A 22345-nucleotide genomic window follows, 5' to 3' on the forward strand; every position below is an offset into this window, starting at 1 on the left:
ATTCTTGTTTTCTTCCTCACTGTCTGTGAAGCCTATCTATATCTTAGTTTTTCTTTCAAGACTGCTTTTTTTTTGCAAGATCCCATAGACATACCACTGGGTATATCTGTTTGTTTGGTAAGTAAGGACACTAGATATTTTCCCTTCTTTAAACAATCCAGTTATCTGGAAATAAAGAAATACTGTGCCTGCTAGACTGTGGCAGAATTTCAGTACTTAAGGCAAATTCTTTAAGTCAGATTGTTTTAGACAAGTTACTCTAAGGCTGAAAAAGACAAAGGAATAAAGGTCTTACTTGTAAAGTCATGGAGCTGTGGCAGTGAATCCAAAATTATACCAACCAAAGGGAGGTAGAGAGCAGCAATTTTAATCTTCATCTCTTTTTTGGAACAACGTGGGTCTAGGTCATGGGAACTCAGCAGGCTAAGGATAGCATTGACTGCTTTTCTTTGCACCTTACTAATCCTGTTAACACAAAAAAATTGCCATGAGCTCCAATAATGGGTCATGCACAAATTATTTGTAGATCAAAGATTTAAGAAACAAGGTGGACATGGGAGAAGGAAATTAATACACCGATAGTCATTAGATAGTGTCTTCCACTCAGAGCAGAGATCCATGTTCCCTGCAAAAGACAGCTGTCTCACATGGCCATAGCATGAATCAACAAGCAGCCATGAAAAAATCAGTATGGCAAAGAGAGATGCTTAAAGAAAAGCATCACACTCTGTACAAAGTTAGGCTAAACTCTTAGGCTAAAAGACAGTGGTGTTTGAGAGAGAAGAGTGATAAAAATTTTGAGCTCTGATCTCTATTTAGCCAACACCACTGCAGCAAATAGTACTATTTTACTCAGTAACAACAACATACTGCAATAAAGCTGTTTTAGAGTGACTCATTGAAAAAGATGGCAAAGACCATTCTTTCGCTTCCCTTTTCCTCAGAATCAGTCTACATCACAACTCGGTGTGATTGACATTTTTCAACATCCACTACACTTCTATATGAACTTTCATGAAGGTTCATGCAGAAGTAATTCCTTATGGAGGCAACACTGAAGAAGCTTTGCAGGACTCTTAGACTCTGTGCCGAAGACAGAAAATATTCTTTCTGATAACACCAGCCAGCACTGTCATGATACATTAAGTGATTTTGGTTACATTTATGGGAAACATGATTAACCCTAGAGTTAAACTATAACCATACCAACAGTACATTACTGCTCACATGGTCGCATTCTACAATCTGCAGATTTGGATACTCACCCCTCACAGTCTGCGTCCAGTGCTGCTGCCAACTCTGTAAAGAGTAACCCAGTCAGAAAGTGCTGCTGACGGTATTCTGATGAGAGGTCAAACATACCGGCAATTTTCTGGTCCTGGAAGCTGGAGCAGGAGCTAGAGTTCTGCAGAAGAATAGGATGTAAAAAAAGTAAACAAAAGTGAAACAAATGTTCTTAAAGATGTTGTAAGGACAATCTAAGCAGGTAACAAAGTATCCTTACCAGAGGAAACCTGATTTCAGGCATTGAAAGAAGTACAGAGAAACACATCAGTGTGTGAAATAAAAAGCATCAATTTTCAAATGAATTGCTTTCTAGGATGCAACTTCATCCTTTCTATTCTGTCCAAACAATTCATTTAAAGCTATTTGAGATGTAAAATTCCTACCCTGTATCATCAGTTTGGATAGGAGACAAAGTCAGAGTTTTCCCCATGTTTAGAATTCTGTGTCATTCTTACTGTTGCAAAGCTGATGAGGTTGCCCCTCATAGAAGGGGGATTTGGGGCATCAAAAGTGCTGCATTGTTAAGCTCCTATAATGTCTACCATGGAGGTAATGTGAGGAAGGGTGTATGAACCGTGTTTCCTTTTGCTCTGGAAAATTTTGGCTGAGCTTGCTGGCAGCTGGCATAATTTAAAGCAACCTTCAAACTGCTATAACTTATGGCTATGGCTGATATACAGCTAGTCCAGGAATGGAAAGTTGCTGCTATATGCGTGTTGTGAACTTCTTAGCTTCTCCAATCATAGGTGCCACAGGTCATCTGGAATGTTTTTGTACCTTGATCTGGTGAACATAACTCTTAGACTCCACTCCCCAGTGAAGCTACTGGGGTTTATAAGTCTGAAATTTGCCTTTAATTTATATTGTTCAATATTCTACATGAAGTAGTAGTATACCATACTGTGAAAGGTGTCTTCCAGCATATTGTTTCAAATGAAGCCTACATCTCTGAGCTGCCCTACACTGACCTAGCTTAACCTGCTCCCATTCTAAACTTCAGCAGAATGCACTTTGTTTCTGAAAAGTAACAGTAAGGGGCAGAGTATCCACATAAGTGAATTTGGCTTCTCTCCACAAATTCCAGAAGATTTATTTGAAAGGCCACATTTCTTATTGAAAATCTAACATTTCCTCCGTAGCACTCTTGCAGACAGATCAGAATTACTGCAAGGGTGGTCAGTGACTGTATTAAATCATGCAAGGGCTTCAAAGGCTTATTTATTTGCCGCAGTTGCACTTCACATGTTACTCCTAAAGAAGAAGAGTTGGTGCTGCTTCAAGGAAGGAATGATCCAGCTCTGACCTGCTAGAACCAGTTGGAAGATTTCTGTCTCCCCACATATGAGCAGAGGAGTTCTGTTTGTAGCTCTTTGAAATCTAGCATGAGAGTTAAGCAGGACATTGTGAAAACCTGATTACGGGACCTTCACGCTTTGCTTTCAAGACCAAGAAAAGTTTTAAGAAAATATTAATTACAATTACTGACCTGTCAGAACCCTTGGCGTATGTGACGTAGCAGATCTTAGCATACAACTAATTCTTTGGCACTTTTCAAGTATCACTTGAAAAGGGAAATATGAATCTGAATTGTTCCATTGGAATTTTGGTTCTAAAATTTTGAATTTTGAACATTTGAACATTTCAAAGTTCATTTGAAATTCATGGTTCAAAAACCACAAATTTTGAATTGCTCAGAGAAACTACAGGCAAAGTAATAGCATCAGCTGTGCCACTGGGAAGGAGAGGATCCCAAGAAAAGAACATTGATATTTGAATTGGAAAGAGTGATACTCCTGCTCTGAAGAACACTATGCTCAACAGCAATACATCATTCAGAATATTGAAAATTCCAGTGGTTTTGTCACTAACTCATATAGTTATAGCATTTTCATCTACTTGAGAACTTCTGCTAGAAGGCAAAAGCACTGAAAGTTTGCTGTGTGCTGCCATATGCCTTAGCTCTCCAAAATACACACTGGTACTGAAATATGTACTAGCGGCTGTGTGCCTATGGCATGCCTGTAAATGAACTCTGTACCTTCACAGCCATGTTCTTTTTAGATTTTTTATGTCTGCATGAACAACTGTTTTCTTCTTACATGTTTCTAGAAGGGTCTACTGAAGCATTACCACAAGCATATTTGTGCTACGTTAAGCTTTAACTTGAGTAGGTTCAGTTTTGCAGTAGTGGTCCTTTAGTCTTTAATGTTTTGCCTCTTTTCTCCCTGATGTAGTGATGGCTCATTAACTCTAACTGAAGCAGAGGAATACAGAGCAACAGAAGTCTTTCTCTACATGCATTCTTCAGGTGAAGACCACCTAATATTGGCTGATGGATGCCTACCTGTGAGGACAAAGAGGGTGAAGGAGATGCTGGAGTAGAGGCCGAGGTCATGAAGAAGAGGTTTAGATTCAGGTAATGCTCATGGCTGCAGAGAATTCTCAGGAACTCCAGTCTCATGGAAATCAGGGTGGAAAGAGAATTCAGCTTGTTTGAGAGCTAGAGAAACAAATGAAAGTGCCTTGTTACTGGTATTTGCTATTTAAATTATCATGCAGCGAAATATCCTGCATTCTGTTTCCTGAAATAGAATCAGTCAATTTAAAAAATATAGCCAAATATCCGAGTATGCCTTAAAATGCTCCATGGTTCCCTGTACCTAGCTGTTTTCCATCCATTAATTGCTCTTTGTTTGGCAGTGGTATTGTCTTTTCTCCTCTATGGCTCACTTGCCAGCTTCCCAAGAAAGAATCAATACAATACAATAATATTGCATAACACTGGGATTATAAACAAACAAAACTTTGCTGAGTCTGCGGCAAATTCACTGAAAGTCAGGTTAGTGAACACAGAACAAGTAGTCTTCTGATCTCCCTTCACAATAACACTGACATTAACATTAAAAAACAAGCAAGGGTTTTGCACATACTATAGGAAATGATGGTAGCAGACACCTTTGAATTCTCCTATCTACCATTAGCTGACAGCTTTGCTTGTTTTCAATGAAAAGCCACAACAGGTGTATTGGCTCACAAGAAAGAAGGAAAGCTTTCCATCTTGAATACAACAATTATTTCATGCTAGAGCCTCGCAAACATAATTTATTTTTAATTTTTGGAGGCTTGTAAAGTAGTAAGACAAAGGTGGATCATTTTGATCAAACACCCCAAATCTAAATACTGGCTACAACAGCAGTATTTTGTGAGAGTGCAAAAGCTCTTTAATCTGTGATGTGCAGACTTTGAGGATCCAAAGACTGATGCTAAGAGACATAAAAAAGAAAGGCAAGAAAAGTGTCTCCACGGATGCTCTGCAGTGCAGTGTAAGGTATGGCATTTCTAAAAAAACCCTAACCTCCACTCAAATTATTTTCTGCAGACCACAGACCAAAAGAGGTGTAAAGTCTCTGTATATGCAGAAGGAAATAAGCTATTTACCTTACTCTTTAACACAACTCAGAGGATCTTGATGGATAAATGAATCAAAGAGAACAGAATACAAGACTGGCCATAAGCCCAGTACAATCCCAATCATGCATAATGCCTACCTGATTACAGTAATGTTTGATGAGATTAAACACAAATCCTCGGTCCATTAAAGAAAGAAGATCATACAGGAAAAATGCCAGGCTGATGTTAATTTTTTCTGCTTGTTCACTTTCCTTAAAACAAACAAACAAATAAATCAATAAAAATGGGGAGGGGGGTAAAATTGCACTTACAATTTATAAAACTCACATTAAGGTGGAGAACTTCTTAGTATCACTTAGAACAAAAAAATAGTGTAGGGGACAGTTTCCAGAAATGTGGAACAGAGAGGACAAGACTGTTTAACTTCTCTAATTTACATGACCTTGTTAAAATTATGTGTATTATTTCAACAGTCACTGCTTTTGGAGAAGAAATGGAACAGGAAAATGAAAGAAATGGAACAGGAGAATCACCAAGCTTATCTTTGCAAATCTTTGTGCAGATAACAACTGAAACCAAATTTGAGAGCTTTTCTGAACTTCCTGTGGGCTCCAAACTTTTATATGCCCCTCTCCCCTGCCCTCCACTTCTAACACTATTGAAAATTGTTTAGGTGTTCAACATAAAATACTGTCTTCAGATATTAGTCTTAGATTAGATTTAATATTATTAAAAATCTGCCGTAGCTCTATTGATGGAATGCCAACTGTTTCATTTACAAATTTCATAATATCAGATAAAAATATCAGTATGACAAATCTGTGGGCAACTAAACTCCTTTGTATTTACAAACGGTCTGATTACCAGAGACACACAAAGAACTCCGAGTATCCTCTAAAAGAAGGCTATTTCAGACATACCAAATCAAACTATAACAGCTTGACAATATCATGTCCTTGACCAAGAAGAATTTGTGGATGTGCCTGAGGGGTCTGCACACCCCTCAGAGCTCTCAGGTGAGTTCGCTCAAGACAGACAAGGGAGATGATTGATAAAAATGCTATCGGTGTCTCTGGCAAGTGAGAGCAGGTGTGCAGCACCTCAGGGTATTTATGACTTCATTTTTGATTCTTCAACCTTTTTGTTGCTATAGCCATTCAAGAATATATTTATACACGTACAGAATATAGAATCCATATAGAATCTATGATCTAGAATTTACATAGCAAAGTAATTTTCTGCTGTGCTGAAAAAAAAAAACAACCAGCTTTCCACCAGCTTACAGAGTAGTCTACAGTAGGCCAGTAGCTGCAGAACCTCAGGACAATGTTACATGATCAACCATGTATTGAAACATACAGAATATTACTTTGTGGATTTAAAACGTAGACAGGTGTCACATCCTGCTGTTCTGTACAACTAGTCAATGACCTTAATTCTGAAAACATTGCAGCAGAATTTTCACACATAGTTAGACTCTACCTACTCACTCCATCAAAATTGAATTGAATTAACAGCCCATAAAAACCTGTACGTTTCTCATGAAGAAAGCATAAAATATTAATCTCTTAGCAAAACCTACAGATCTGTTAAAACATTTTTAATGTAGCACATTTTTTTCACACAATATATTCACTCATGTGAAAATTTCTATGGAAATGTTTTCTGTGCATGTGGACATCGCAGAAGCATCCTTTCTTCATCAAACGATGAAGAAAAGGATGAAGCTTTAGAAACAACTTTTTGGTTGACAGTAATGGTGACTTCTGCCATTTCTTGTCCTCAGTTGTCTGGTTGTGGCTCTTCAACAGTTTCAGTTTTCTGACACAACACCTAGCCACAGGTGGAGAACTGGACTAAGAGCCATGCTGACTGAGCAGTGATTGGGCAGGTCAGCTCTCCAGTCCAGCTACCCTATGACAGAACACACTGCCCTGCATGTACAGTGCCTCTGGCAGCCCTGGGGTATGGAAATAATGCTGGCTGCAACAGCATAGGTGCAGACACATAAACTGCCTTTATTTTATGTTCTGGGGAATAGCAAAAGTGACATCAGTTAACTGATGTTGAAATATAAATTACATTTCATAATATTTTCAGCTTTATAATCAATTATGCCAATGAAACTTGTTAAAATATTCTAGGAGAAAGAATTACATATGGTTTAGGGTTTATCTCTTGTCTTTGAGTTTCATGTGGCCAGTGTGTCTTCAGAGAGATCTGGGGTTAAGTATCTCATGGTTGGGTTTTGCAGGAAGAACACTGACTTTGCAGTCATGGAAGTCAAATGTAGGGAAAAATGCTGTGCAGTAGGAGTGAGTGTAATAGGAGAAGGAGATTAAAGGAATATGCTACACATGGGTGCAGCCTGATGCCCTAGCCAATCTGACATAAGGCAGCACAGCTACTGAAAGACAGAGTTCAGTCTTTCCTATCTCAGAGAAAGGTAATTCCCTCTCACACGTGCCTTCCTCTGAATAAAAACAAACTCTCTGCTAAGAAGGCACAGGACTATCCCTTACAGTCACAGCTCTCACTTATGATCTCTGCAACACTATAGTGTCAGTTTTAGTCTAATTCCAGTGATGGTCCTGAAAGTACAATGGAATTAAATAAAGCTCAGTGTGATGTGGTGTGAACAGTGAGAATCCACAGTGCTTTTTTTTTCGTGCTTTTACCTTCTGGGGTTTGACTAGAAGTGCAGCAATCTCAGAAGTAACCACGTTAACTATAGTGGTAACATCATCTTTGAAACGGTCAGAGAACCAGCTTCTTCGTACATTGTCTTGCTTCTCTATACTGTGAACATACTGAGCCATGCTCTTTATCTGCAAAGCAATAAAGAAAAAAGAGAAAAATATAACAAAGTGGAGATAAAACTCTTCTCTATGTTAGTCCATGGAATAAGAGTTCGCACCTGTTTTTCCCCCAACACAGTCACTCTCACCTTTCTTAGAGTCCCTTGATAAATCCTACCTTTATTGGCAAAGACACCAGAGAGCCTAGGGCTTGAACACAGGTAGTTCTGTCATGTTCATATTGTGGCTCAGTTCACCCTCACCCCATCCTTGCTGCTTGTACCTTCTGTTCTTTCTGATGACATTCAGGGGAGGACATTTCTGGAATTAATTCCTACTCCTTGATCTCTTGTGTTGCTTATCTGCTTCCAAGTGGAAACCAGTACGTCAACAAAACTTGCAGTGACATCAGTCACCTCAGGGCTCTGTGACACTGACCTTGGGTAGCCTTGCTACTGCACATGTTATTAACAAAGGGGAAGAAATAGGAGCTGAAAAGGAGGGAACGGCTCACTTTGACATCTGTCACCCAGACTTCTGCAAGCTATGGACCACTGTGCAGATAGCTGATGCAGGATTTAATTGTCACAGGCTCTCAGTAAGAAATGGGGGTGAATATACAGAATCTTTCAGTTTTGCTTCCATTATCTGGAACCTATCACAATGGGGTTAGTTAGCTGAAGACATAGTCCAACAAAATCTGTGTTTGCATTTCACCATCAACTTGCCACAAAACATCACTGATAAATCTTACCAGGAGCTCAAAGAAGAACCAGGCATATTTGAAGACAGCCTCTCTCACCATACCTGTGCTGACCACCATCTGCAGTGCCAGCTCCTCATGGAAATGCTAAATAATAAACAGAAATAGTCAGAATTCAGAAATAGTCTTTCACCCAACACATCTTTCATTTTCAATCAATTCCCAGCACTTGCATCTTTGACAGCCCCCATTATGGAGAGTGAACAGCTAGACAGGAACACCTTGTAGGAAAAAAGTGGATCTGACAGAAATGACACATCAGGAATAGCACTATGGGCTTTAGGACTCATTCTGCTGTGGATCCAGAACCCTGAATACCTGAGCTGGAAAATGCCATTGGTCTATCCTCAGATTATTGGCTGTATGCCTGACAGTGAACAGACACATGCTCCTCCTGAGAGCTTCTGCTTAGCACATTTGTGTTTTTGAGAGAACACACAAGATTATTTCTGTGGTGGGAGAGAAGGCCACAGCAACAATCACAGAGGAGTTTGCAAGAAGTGTGTAGTTAGAGACTATACTCTTTGCAGTGATGTGCAACCACAAGACTCCTAGTCCCAGTGACCTAAACTTCGAGAAAACTCAAATCTGGACTAACCACATATTGTAATATCTATTCTCTGTTCCTGATACAAACAATAAAGCCAGTGAAATCTCTAAGCCTATTCAAATTCAATAGGACACACAAATCTAGCCAAGATTTAGATTGGGTATAAACCCTTATGTTTTTTGGCCTAACTCAAATCAATAAACAGAAATAAGAAAGAAGTGCCTCTTAACTGCAACATGGATTCTAGACTGCCCACTGTAGATTTTCTCTCCCGTTTCTTTACCCAAAGCCTCCTCAATGCCAAGCACAAGATACAGCTCTGGAGGAGTTAACTATCTGCTATGATATGTTTTACATTGTTAAAAAGCTGTTTGGGAATACAGACTCAGAATAAAGAGGAATTAATTGATTCTACAAGCTACAAAAAAGGGGAAAGTAAAATATTTCATACAGAAGAAAGAAATGGTAAATATATCTGAATGCAATTCACTGCAACATGTAAAGGCAGGCATCCACAGCGAAACAGCAGTGAAAAAAACATAGAGGTCTTAGTACCTTGAGAAAGAGAGGAAAGGAAGGATACAGGCAGGCTGCTACTTGTCTAAATCTGCCCCAGAAAAAGATTCTAAACATTTCAGAGCAGAGTCAGAAATGTTTGGGCAATATTGATCCATAGATTTAACATTCCATCACAAACTCCCTGTTCAATAAAACTGGTTGTTATTTCGTTCTCCCTCTCCTCATTTCATGCTAATTACAAGCACTGCTCATGGAGGCTCCAGGTTCTGTTAGTCTATCACACTCAGCAGTAGGCTACCTTTTTACTGGATGGTCTTGGGTTTGCACATACACCTGGCGTGTCATTTGTTCCTTCAATGTAAAACGACATCCGACTGGAGCTGTGATCTGCAGGCTGGAGAATGGCCAGAAGAAATACACACACACATTAATGCATTGCCTAAGCTAATTAATAGATTAAAAATCAAATCAGCGTTTTCTTGGAAGGTAAATACAGATGTTCACCTGTATGGGAACTGCTGAGTCATGGCCTGAACCTCTGATTGATCACCCAAGGGAGCACTGAGTCAGCCACAGGAGCACAGGTGAAGGCAATTCGCCTGCGCTGCTGGAAGGGCTGGAGCCTGGCTCCACTTCTCCTAGACCCATTTAAGAGCTGGCTACCACTAGGGAAGCATCTCTTTCTGGGGATCCCTCCTTTGGAGTTTTACAGCAAGCTCAGGTCATGGATAAGCTTTCTATTTGTTCTCTTTTGTACAATAACCTGCTTAGCCAAACTCTCTGGTATATCCCTTAATTATAACATCTATACATTCATTGATTATACATCACCCAAACATTTTTTTATGCCTTTCTCTCCCCCCCTCTCCCCTTCAATTCCCTTCTCCAGAGGAGGCCAAAGACCACCTGAATTTGGCAGATGCAGGAGACCACAAATGCCAACGCTGCCATCGTGTGCCCGATTTTAGCACCACAGCTGTGTTTTGGAAACTAAAATTCACCCTTTCAAGGTAACAGTCATTAGGGTTTATTAGGTAGTTCTATGTCCTAAATTAACTAGTATCTGCAATTATTTCATTAAAAGTGATACCAATTAAAAGACAGTGAAATGTCAGTAGTTGCCTAAGCATTATACATTTTTAATTTATCAGTGTGATAAAGCTGTAGTACCAAATGTTCTAATTATGTATTAATTTGAAAAAAAACAAAACAAACAAACAGAAACCCACCCTGAGATATTTTCTGTTTTTTCTTTTTTCATTTTCTTAGGACACACTATACCAGAAATTCACGAAGATACTAAGTTCAAATCTACATTATTAAAAATTGCTATGGGTGAATATGTATACAAAGAAATGAAATAGACTGGCAAATTCTGTGCACCTTACTAGCTCTGGTTTAATTTAGGAAATTAAACCATCTGATAATTCAATGGTGGAAAAGAAAACCCAAAACCTCAAAATATTCCTGAAAATAACTTGCTTGAGAAGCAGTATTCCATGTACATAACACAGAAAAAGGAAAGACCACATAGTTCTGAGATGCTGATGAGATCTGTCTGGGATGCAGCTCAGAGCAGCCTCCTTGCACAGGGGTAAAATCCTGCATCTGTGAGAGGTTCCTGCTGATTTTGCTCCTGCTAAGGTTTTGTTTTCCTCAGTGAGTTGAACATAGCCATCCCCAAAAAGCTCTCAGAAGAACTCAGGGTGATGCACACCAGCAAGTACTTGATGCCCCAGCAGGAAACAAAATTCTGCTTCTTAGCTCCTCCTGTCCTATCTGCAATTTGTTGGTGACAAATGTGTTCTGGGTAACAAAGAGGAAGTTTGTGTTTCACTCTGTGGCTGAGTTTATTATCTGGAAAGACTTTTATACAGAATCTTCACAGCATCTGTACTATAGACAGTATCACATCACAGGATTGCTGTTATGTATGTTGCCTAATTGTTATTTTTTAAAGTTGGAAGTAATTTACCACTAAGCAGGCTCTGTGAGTAAAAAATAGCAATAAAAAGAATGAGAAGGAACCAGAATACATTATCAATGTATTTTAGAAAATCTATTTCCTTCCCGAGAATTCTTCACCCTTTTTAGAAAGCAAGCCTATTCCCACTGTAGACAGTGGCAATCTTTTTCGATACTGATTCTGTGACAGCTAGATCAGCTCCCTCTGAATGCTTTTAGGAAATAATGCAAAAAGAACTTAGGTCTCAGGATGAACAGGAGACTGGGGCACCTTGAATAAGGAAATCCTTCCTGGAGTGCCTAAACCTGAAACTCAGTCAGAGATGTTACCTCTTATTTTCTTCACTGAAAAATACATCAGAATTTAGCAAAGAGAATGTAACGTGTACATGCCAAATTAGACAGAGTGAATGTTTCTGGTGATACATACACTGTATTCACATGAAGCAAGTCCAGCCTTCAAAGAAAAAACTTGGCTTCCTAGACCTGGTTTTGGCTCATACACATCTCAGATACTTGACTTCCCCCTCTTACCTTGGACGACATGATGTTTTTGACCTCTTCATCAGCAGCTGACTGTGTAACCGTGATGTCAGGATTGCTGCAGCTTATCACTCGGCTCTGCAGGAGTTTACTCCCGACGGACACTGCAGAAGTGCGCCCAAATGTGTAATAACGAGACTCCGTCAGAGCAGCACTGCCCCCTGCACCTGCCCACGGGGAGATGTTTGAACTAAGACTGAAGGACACAGTAATATGAGAGAAACATGAGATTCGAGCCGGCTCTGCTCAGTGCTGCACAGCATCAGCAGCATGAAAAGCACGGAGCTTACAGAAATCTCATCGCCAGCTGCTCTGTTAAATTACACAGGCAATGAATAACAAGGTACAGATGTTTTGGGATTCTGCAGCAGACAAGCTGACAATGCTTGCAGTAGTGAAAGACTGAGGGCTTTCTCAACAGTAGCACTGCTGCAGTAGCTCTTTCTTCCCCTATCAACTCTTTTCAGTCTGCTGTAGATTAAGACAAGATTCATGTGCCGAAACAGTGCTACGTTTGAAAACTACGCAGTCTGTATACAAGAAGTTCCGATTTGCTCTTTTGAAGGCCAGTTGTCTATGACTCAGAAGCACCATGATGAGTAGTGTGTATAAAGAGAAAAGATTTTTTTTGCAATTACTGCAATGATATTACCTAGTTTTGGCACTTCTTTTTGGGGGTCTGGCAGGCGAAACACATAGTAGACATATGATGCCAGGAGACAGTTCCTCCCGTGCTGATCTTTGCTCAGGTCTTTGCTGTTATGGAGACTGTTCACTATTGCAACCACAGATTCAAAGGCAAACTGTGAAAAGTTGGCTGTGAAACAAAAGGCAAAAATTAGTCTCAGCCCTGAAGGAAATCACATAATTAGATCATGGCATTCCTTTTAACAATAACTAATTTGTACATGCTTTAAATCACTCCTTAACAGATTAATAGCTGCAGAAAGCAACAGTTACACTGGGCCAGGCACTAAGTCTACGTAAACCAAAAACCTATCTTCAGTAGACTCACTTTCAACCCAATCACTACTATTTCACCACATGGTGCTATGTAAGAGCAGACCCTTATGGTTCATGACAATTTCTAGCAGCCTTCAGGTACTTCCTAAAAATATATATAAAATGTATTTTTATATAATATATATATAACTATATAATTTATATATGATATATAATTATATATATATATTTATATAAAAATACAGTTTATATAGAATATATAGAATATATATTTAAAGGGCAATAATGTCGATTCTTCTCCAGCTGACAGAAACATACAAGCTTCCATGCTCTTCTAATATTTTAGTGGATGACAAATATTGGCTACCAAAATTAATTAGGAAATCAGCTGCACCGCTGTTTCAAGTATGCCTTTCTTCCACATTTAACATAGATAATGGGCAGTTGACAGCTTCAGTAACAGAAAAACACCAGTGTGCATGACTACATCCTGTTTTTGTCCACCCAGTTCTGGCTAAAGATATTTGGGAAGATGAAATGCCATCGTCAATATTAGCTGTTATTTAGCTGCTGCTTTCCTCACAAAGCAGTTAAACCACCATCCTGCTTCTGACTTGTATCTCCAGATAAGTAACTATTAAGATTTAAAGCACTTCTGAAAGGGAGTCTCAGGGCTTTATTTGTGCAGGGAAGAGAAGCACAAACAATTTCATCAAATCTGATTAAACTGCGCAATGAAACTGTGTCCAGAGAAGCCCAGCTACTTCTGTACTACCCAAAGAGTAAATATGACCCTGGACATCTGGCAAACTTTTCCACATCTCTAGTTTGCTTGCGGTACCAAGGAAAATAAGCAAAGGATCATTAGATACCTGTCTGGCCAGCTATGACCATAGGCTGTACAGCCAGCTGGAAAAGTTTATCTAGTACCAGATGTAAAAATAAAACAAGAGGTTCCAGTCGTGAAGAATTCAAACAGATAATGCTGAGTTTCAGTTCATGTTCTAGTGTAGCTTCAGTGATCTTCTGGTCCATTAGTCGAATGGGAAAGGTCGCTTGACTTTCCAGAGAATGGCACAGAGTGAAGAACTTCTCCAAGTGATTGTCCTGCAGATATGGTGCACTCACAGTTAACAAAGCTGATATAATTCAGCCTGCTACTTGATAAGCAAAGCTTGATTCCCATCTGATGGGGAGAGAAAATACTTATACGCTCCTGGCTTACAGAGGCAGATAGCTCTAGAGACCAACTTCTAAGTCAGTTGCCACAATGTTCTGTTTGTTCCTTTTCAGCTGGCTCAGATTCAGATTGTGGTTAAATCAGATTAAAAGCAGAAAAGGTGAAGTCTGCAGTAAATTATACCGTTTATTCTTTCTGATAAAACTCTAAGGTCTAGACCTCACATCAGAGGTCTATAGTCTTTTTATTATTATACTTACTAAGGTATTTTCCAACCTGAGCAATTCTGTGATTCTATAGTCCCTATATGCCACCTGCATCTAAGAGTCTCACTTCCAGATACATGCAAGTTATGTGTCTTATAAATATGTCCTATTTGTATGTAAAAAGTATGCTATCAGAGTTAACCAGAACAAGATGATGTAGGAGACAATGTGAAATACAGTGGAACAAAATAAAGCTGTGGTGCTTCAGACCCCAGTAAAAGTGGAAAGCCTTCAACTTTCTACCACACTTAAGTTATCAGAATCTTAGATCTCGAAGTTTCCATTCAGCATTAAGTTAGCATCCCTATCTGTGGCAGCTGAGCTGCCATCCGTGTGGAGTGTTTCGGCAGCCTAGCTGGCCCTGAAGGGACGGGAGATGCTGTGCTTTCCTTCAGCTGTTGGACACATTGTTTGAACCAGCCTCAGAGAAAAGAACACGCACACTGCAGAAACTGGCACTGTGCCCTAGCAGTGTTCTTCATATCAGATCTCTGTTGAGCTGAGAGGAAACCAGGCTCCTTATTGTTTGATTTGACAATCAAATTGCTGAGCAAATTGATGCTCAGAGTGCTTATTTGTGCACTCACATCAGTGGATTTCATTCACTGAAAATAATCAAGTTCTTTCTACAGCTGTAAGACAGTAGGAACTTTTCATGTGTTTTCAAACCTGTGGGGGCTTTAACATCTCCAGTTCACAAATTTCCTCGGTCAGAATGGGCATATGAATCCCCTTTGAAATGAAACTACAGTTGCATGTTGCTTTTCGTGCATTACCTGGGTATGAACAGATGAAACAGCTTGCACTTCAATATTGAAAACACCTTTGTGTCCTTCAACCCATTTGATAGGTGGTGTCTGTGATGGAACTTTCTGTGATAGAAGAGAATTGCAGGGATCACTGTCTTTTAATGATATAACAGAAAGCCTGTTTACATGGGTCTCAAATATCTTAAGGCTGTTCACTTTACTTTAGGCATCTAATTCAGTGCAGCACAGAGGACCATACAGCTAGGTGTATTTATTCTCATAAGCCAGATGAAGAGAATTTCATTCCTTAAAGAGGGAAATTTGGAGCACTTCAGCTGGATGCCCAGAACAGACAGTGTGAATTTGCATCTTCTGTGGTTAGAAGTTCACAGCCAATGCATGCCAAGGGCACTCCTTGGTGACATGGTACAGTTTCAAAGACAGAGGCAGTTTTCTACTTGCCATATCAGCTCAGAGGGCAGCCTCCTGCTCTAGTAGCAGCACCTGAATCCATGTATCCTCCCTCTCCCACACTGCCACAAAAAACAAGCAACTCATCTTGTGAAAGAAAGCAAATTATGAACCTGACGAAATCTAAACAAATGTATCACTGGTTAGACAATTCACAAAGATTTCTGAATTAATAACTTTAAAAGACACAATTTAACAAAACATAATAGCACCAATTAAAGTAATAGCAACACTTTTCTCTAGAGCTTTACCCTTTTAAAGCACAGAAAGGGGCAACTGCCCAAAAACAGACAGCTATGTTGGATTGTAAAATACTCACGATGTTCTACACTGCAAAAACATTGTCTTTTCATAATTTTCTTTGTTACCTCAGGAGAGTGAATTGAATAGTGGAATGGCAGCTTATCCAATGCAACAGGAAGACAATAATGTCCTGTTTGAAGACGATCATTTAACAGAATTGGCAGCCACTGAAACAAATGAAGAGAAAATGCAGCAATATTCATGACTACATATGATTAGAGCTATTTACCTAATCTGTTATGTATAGTCAACAGAACAAGAAATGAGATATTGACCTGAGTTTCTCTGCTCCAATCCATTAAACAGTAATTTGTTTGCATTTTAAATTCACTGATAGCTACTGTAGAAAAATGTACAAGACTGCTTTACAAACAAACTCTTCTGAAAACAGAGAGCTTTTCATGCGTGACACATGTTTTTCTAATAAATCCTATCAGAAGGATTTAATAGGTCCCATGCTTTTATCTGAAAAATAACTTATCCTGAATAGATTGGTATTTGGCTTTTTTTTTTAATCCCACCCCTAGAACACCTGTTCAAGGCCAGGCTGGATGTGGCCCTGAGAAGCCTGATCTGGAGTTAGCAACCCATGGTAGGAGGCTGGAACTGGGTGATCTTTAAGATTTCTTCCAACCCAAGTCATTCTATAGTTTTGTGAGGTGAATCAAGCTCAAGTTTTGAACTTGAAGAGTTCAAGTTTTGCTGTGGACAAATTGAACATTTTGGTCACTGCCACCCTGAGGATTAAGGCCATCAGAACTCTGCGATGACATCTGGACATACTTTGCTCCTGTTAAGGTCTGAATGAGGCTGTGGAGTAGCACAGGGCAGATACACATCATGTTTAGATGAGTAGGCATTTGTGGCATCTATCCACAGAAGAAAGCCTGCTTGAGAGGACTAACAGTACTGGAATCAAAAGCATACAAACCTCATAGCATGAACACACGGATAGTATTTGTATGGTTCCATGGTTCAGTAGCACTAGAACTTTTTCACATCTGAAGTATTATTATCATCTGTGCTTTCTTCTTATTCTAAAATCTCTCCAGATAAAAATATTTAAAGAAAAATGATGCTATGCTACAATATGTGTTTCTCAAGCTAAAACATGCTAGTTTCAACATGAAGATAAATGAGTTTGAATAACTGAATTCTAGTATCTAGATATTTTCATGGCTTTTGATTTAAAAAAGGGTAAACAACAGTTTTTATGTAAGCAATATACCATAAAAAGCTTAATACAAAATATTATATTGGATGCCACCTCATGTATGAATGTGTTAGATAACAGTAAATAACAGTTAATTACCTTTTTTCTTTTCAGCAAATAGAATATAACAATTAAGAGCTCTACAATAAGGCATTGTTGTTGCAAATATGTAGGTGTATACTTAATTTCTGTGCTTTGGGTAAATTCACCAACTTCAAAGATGCTTACCAATGTAAAATTATAAAACTAAGATGTAACAACACAAGCTGCATATGAATTTACTGTGTCTGTACATTTAACATGCATGAGCACGCCCTGCAGTATTTGCAGGACAGCCTTGTTATGATGTATTACCATAACCAGAAAGGGAATGCATGGCAAAATCCTTGATAAGCAAAGAGTTTATCTGCATGGGATACATACCCACACATCTAGCCTCTCTTCTCCCCTCCCTGCCCCATGCATGCACACATTTGTATCACTTACTGAATATCCAATGAGAGTTTCCACAGATGCTCCTTGCTTTGGCTGGCAGCTGATATGATAGAACGTGAACAATAGATGGTGTTTCTCAGTGAGTTTTGCTGGCAGTTTTATTTTCACTTCTTCATAAAAGTCAGGACACCTGTTTAAAAAAATGCCATGCATATTTCAGAGCAGAAGGCATATTTGTCAGCAGGCTCCCAGATGCTATGTTATAAGAACTGTATAGATCCTAAAAACAGCCTTGAGATAAGTCATACAAGTGAAATATATGTATCTCTGTGGACACTGTTGTGATCTATCTACAGTTTTGAATAAGGAAGAACTTGATGCAAAGTGTATAAGCCAGAATATCTCAGTATCATCCACCTCCTTACTTTTAAAACCATTCAATTTAAGTTTGTGGTTTCAGCATAGTTACTGTATAAAACCTGTATCCTGAGTTTGCATTCGTAAGAGAGAGCCCCTTCAATTCTTTTGGATCTGTGAATCTGTAGATCAAGGTGAATGCTTTTACAAAGCCGATGCTTCCTGCTCCTGTTCCTTCATCTTCAGACAGGGAATACCCTTGACTACTCTTTAAAGAGCTCAAAACAAGAAAAGCAGCAGTCACTTATGCAAATGCATGCAGTAATCCAAATTAGATATTGACAAATACTCAGAAAACGTAGAATTTTAAAATAGCTTATTACCATAATTCTTTGAGTAACTAATATTGGCTGAGAATTACGTAAAAATGTCATGCTTAATACATCTCAATTTATAAGAATAACAACAATGCTTACTTGTTATGATATGTGATAGCTGTATGTATCTCTTGCACAAATTCTGGACCTGAAGATTTTCCAAAAATTACCTGCATTAATAAATGAAAGTGAATACAGTCAGATCTAAAACATTTAATTGTTACCATTCTATGTCAATTTTAAGACAGCACATAAGGGTGGATAATGATCCTTCAATTTGATCTTAGCATGATGACACAGAAGTGTTATTAGTTGGCATCTTCCTCACACAACATGCAACACAAAACACCAGGAAAATGGATCAGAGGCATCTTACATTACATTCTCCAGTAATGCAAAAGTTAGAAACTTCAGGAATGCAGTTGTGATAAGTCTCCTGTGGATTATCATATTGGTTTTAATTACATTCTAAGTGATGAATTAAATTTTTTTGAGAAGTTGATTTTTCACTTCTATCCTGTTTATATAGGGCGAGATTCACCCCACCTTACCTTAAAGATCCACAGCTCTTTTACATTCAGTAAAATTTGACTCACTTTAGCCTCCATGAAAGGGTGCTGGAATGCTGTAACTTTAAAGGGTCTCAGAGAGATGAACTGAGATAAGGGAATCTGCACAGCAGAAACCGGTATGTATTGAGGTGAAACCCACACTTACAGTGCACAGTGATGCCAGACAAACTGCCATTACCCCAAGCATTCATCAAAACCTAACAGTGATATGAGCAGAATGTAAAATAAACAAAACAGCCACTTAGCATTACATAAAACGTAAGTGTTATATTCATATAGCACAGCATCAGCTCTGGAAGAAAATATGACCTGGGAAAACATTGAGCTGATGCTCTGATTTCAGTTCCAGAGTGCATCTGAGGTAAGGAACATGCCACTGTAAAGTGCGCACTGTGCAGCGTCAGCGCATTCAATAAGGTCAGCCAGGTGTCAGTCCTCAAGACAACAAATTCTTGGGGTAAAGTTCTTCAAAGTAGCATTTCAACCCATTATTATTTTTAACACAACTAAAACCACAAAAGGCGCTATCTCAATCTCATTCTCAAAAATCCACTGACATACTCTGAAAATTTCCCCAAAAACACAAGCTGAAGCTACAGGGCTAGAACTACAGGGCTGATGCCTGCAGGCTTTCATAAGCTTTCTGATGTCAGTCTCATAAGGTCCCCCTAGAAACTGTGGCAATGTGGAGCAAATAGTAAGCTGTCTCTTCAAAAGGTTCCTCAGGACAGCACCTGAGCAACATTTTCCTACAAGTGGTCAGCATTTATTACCGGCATTGCACAGGATGGGTCTTCACCACACATAAACTGGATCTTGATGGTAATGTTTCTTGCAGAAGCTGGTCGGTTAGCAAAATTGAGCCTTTGGGGGTAAACATAGAGTAGATTTCTGGAAGAAAGAGAAATAAGAAAAAGCAGCTAAGTAACAAGGCTTTCAAAACAAAGTGCACAAATTAGCTTCTTGCTAATGTCTGTCCCTGTCCTTCAGTATCATCCAGACAGTTGAAGCTTCAGGAAAACTCTTTTACCCAAGTCCTCTTGTTGTGACATAAAACATCCTGTGTTGAGGGTTTCTCATATGGTAAATGCATATGAGAGGGCAGTCTTCCTAGCTCTCATTTTTTCAGACATATGTAAAATGAAATAATATATTTGCTTGATGTAATGAAAAGCAGAAGCCTCTCAAGAAAGCAGCTCCTTTCTCAGCCACCAAGAGTCAGGTTTTGAAAGCACTACGGAATCACTCAGAGGTGATAAAACCAGGCAAACCAGGAAATGAACCCACCAACATACAATCCTAGGTTATAGCTTGCATTTCTAGATTATGTAAATTGAAAAGCAGTGTTGATGATTAAATGTAAACAAGAAATTTTAACCTGTAACTCTAGAAGCCACCTAGAAATGAGTCTCTGAACACATTTTATTAGTAATTCTTTAAAATACATCATACTTTGCCATTTTCTGGCTATTTAGTAGCTTCTATAGATGGGTAAACCATTAAGCTAAAAAAGAACCTTTAATTTTTGTGGTGCACAGATGGTCTTCTGAGTTCAACACTCATTCTGACATAACAGTGCAAATGTAAATACAAAGATTTTTCTACAGTGAAGACTGTGGCAGGTCTGAGATTTCAGCTAGATCCAGCTTGTACACTTTCTGGAATTACAATTATGCCTATTTAGTGTGTCTCTTGTTATCCTGCTCCGGTATAAGATTATCATTCTTTGTATTCATAGCATAAGAAATAAGATGAATGCTGGTGGAACCTTGTTAGCTTCCAATGAGAAACAGTAACAGGTATCCACAGACTTTCAACTTTGCTTTTTGTCCAACAGTCAGAAACTACACACAAAATTAACCTGTCCTTATCACAGTACATTGTCAGCACCATTGTGGAGCAGTTTTGGAGAACACTGTCATTAAATCAGATGGTCTGTCTTCCTTTTGTTGCATTCCAAGACGCAGAAAATTGGTTGGTACTCCTTATTGCCGTGTGTCAAAAAGTGACAGTGATCTTCAGTTACACAGCACCAGCCACTCTACCAACCAACACATGCTATGTGAGGCATGGCATGTCTTAGCAAACAGATCAGTATGTAACTTGCCTTTCCTTCTGTTCAGCACAGTACTTCTGCCTGCAACACTAACGCACTTCCTTCCCTAACCATCTTAAGTGCACTTTCAGCTCTGCCAAATTCTCTCCAAGATAATATTAGGAAAAAGTTTGGAAAGTGAGAAGGGTTTGGGAGAGACAAGCTGAGAAAGTTGAGCAGCAAGGTGTAACAGGGATGTCCCTTACCTAGAAGAAGAGGTAAGGGGAAGCCTGGAAGGGCTCAGGCAGAGTTCCACCCCCATAGGACCGAAAGCAGCTGGGGAAGCAGGGTAAAGAGGTTTATTTTCTGATACAGGTGCCTCTTATCTGTGCTACATCAAGAATTACTACCCGTAGATGATTTTTGTAATAGTTATAGGAGCTACTGGCAAGAGAAGTTTACTTTTTTTTTGGACCAATTAAATGCAGGCTAGGAGAACAAGTAGGAATATATAAATTCTTGTACATGCCAGGTTCTCCAAAACCATTATTTGGGCATGACATGTTAGAATAGTTGAATGTAGAGATCAAATTCAGTAGAGAAAATTGGAGCTACTTGTCAAGCAAGACCAATGGACTGAAAATTTTAAGTCTGGCTTTAACACAAACTGGGAAAAGCAATGTTGTACTCCCAGGAGTTACGTGAATCCTAAATTGGGTATACACAGAATTGCAGGCATCAGCGATGCCTGGCAGAGCCAAATGTGCAGCCCAATGAAAGTGAAGTTAAAGATGGGAGCCAGCCCAACCAGGGTAAAGCAATGCCCTTTGAGGATACAACACTGTAGGAGGATAAAAGAAATAAAAATAACTTTTTGTATTTTGGATTATTAATTGGATAAAAATTCAAATACAACACCCCAATCTTGCAAATGAAAAACTGGATGGCAAGAGCTACAGTTTGGTCCAAGATTTAAGGGCAATTAATAGAAATGCTGAATACATACAACCCATGGTGTATATCTTTATTAACCAAGTTAAGGAGTAAGTAGGTGGGGTTTACCGTTCTGGATTTGAAGTGCACCTTTTTCTGCCTGGTTTTACCAAAGAAAGTCTAAAATTATTTGCCTTTGAATAGGAAAGCTCCAATATGGAGAGAAGAAAAAAATAATAATTAATAATAATAATAATAATGATTCCGTTAACCTGCACAGTATTACCCAGAGTTGTGAGAACAGCCCAATGATTTTTGAGAACTGGTCAACTCGTGAGCCTGAGATTTGGGTTCACCATCTCACAGTGGAACTTTACTGAAGTACGTGGATGCTACAGTCACAAAGGACTGTGTGCAATGGACTGTGAGCTTGCTGAATTTCTTGATTTAAAAGGCTATCAAGTTTCTCAACAGAAAGCACAACTGATCAAAGGGAAGGAAGCCATTTGCTGAACACCCAGAACACCAAGGCAGAGCTGCCTCCAAGCCAGCAGTGTGCGACTGCATGGAGACTGTGTGTACTCAGTTGATCAGATCTACAGGAAGAACCTTGGACAATGCTGAGGATTCCTGGATTCATCGACAGAAGCGGTTT

At 39.1% G+C, this 22345-nt stretch overlaps 1 protein-coding gene across 1 annotated transcript in view; it reads right to left on the reverse strand.

The window, feature by feature from the left end:
* The window catches only part of DOCK8 (dedicator of cytokinesis 8), an 83685-nt gene that overhangs the window by 24611 nt on the left and 36729 nt on the right, over positions 1 to 22345 (reverse strand). Inside the window, exons 15-29 of the mRNA XM_042875290.1 lie at positions 19496 to 19613; positions 18250 to 18320; positions 17468 to 17606; positions 15834 to 15935; positions 15022 to 15117; positions 13672 to 13906; positions 12489 to 12653; positions 11828 to 12003; positions 9627 to 9722; positions 8251 to 8346; positions 7377 to 7526; positions 4836 to 4949; positions 3632 to 3787; positions 1266 to 1405; positions 296 to 465 (exon numbers count right to left, since the gene is read on the reverse strand). Coding sequence (XP_042731224.1) covers positions 296 to 465; positions 1266 to 1405; positions 3632 to 3787; positions 4836 to 4949; positions 7377 to 7526; positions 8251 to 8346; positions 9627 to 9722; positions 11828 to 12003; positions 12489 to 12653; positions 13672 to 13906; positions 15022 to 15117; positions 15834 to 15935; positions 17468 to 17606; positions 18250 to 18320; positions 19496 to 19613 — 2024 coding nt within the window. The remainder of the gene's footprint in view (positions 1 to 295; positions 466 to 1265; positions 1406 to 3631; positions 3788 to 4835; positions 4950 to 7376; positions 7527 to 8250; positions 8347 to 9626; positions 9723 to 11827; positions 12004 to 12488; positions 12654 to 13671; positions 13907 to 15021; positions 15118 to 15833; positions 15936 to 17467; positions 17607 to 18249; positions 18321 to 19495; positions 19614 to 22345) is intronic.

Source organism: Lagopus leucura, unplaced genomic scaffold, assembly GCF_019238085.1.
Source record: "Lagopus leucura isolate 7727_CA_CO unplaced genomic scaffold, USGS_WTPT01 Super-Scaffold_100014, whole genome shotgun sequence".
Taxonomy (NCBI): Eukaryota; Metazoa; Chordata; class Aves; order Galliformes; family Phasianidae; genus Lagopus; species Lagopus leucura.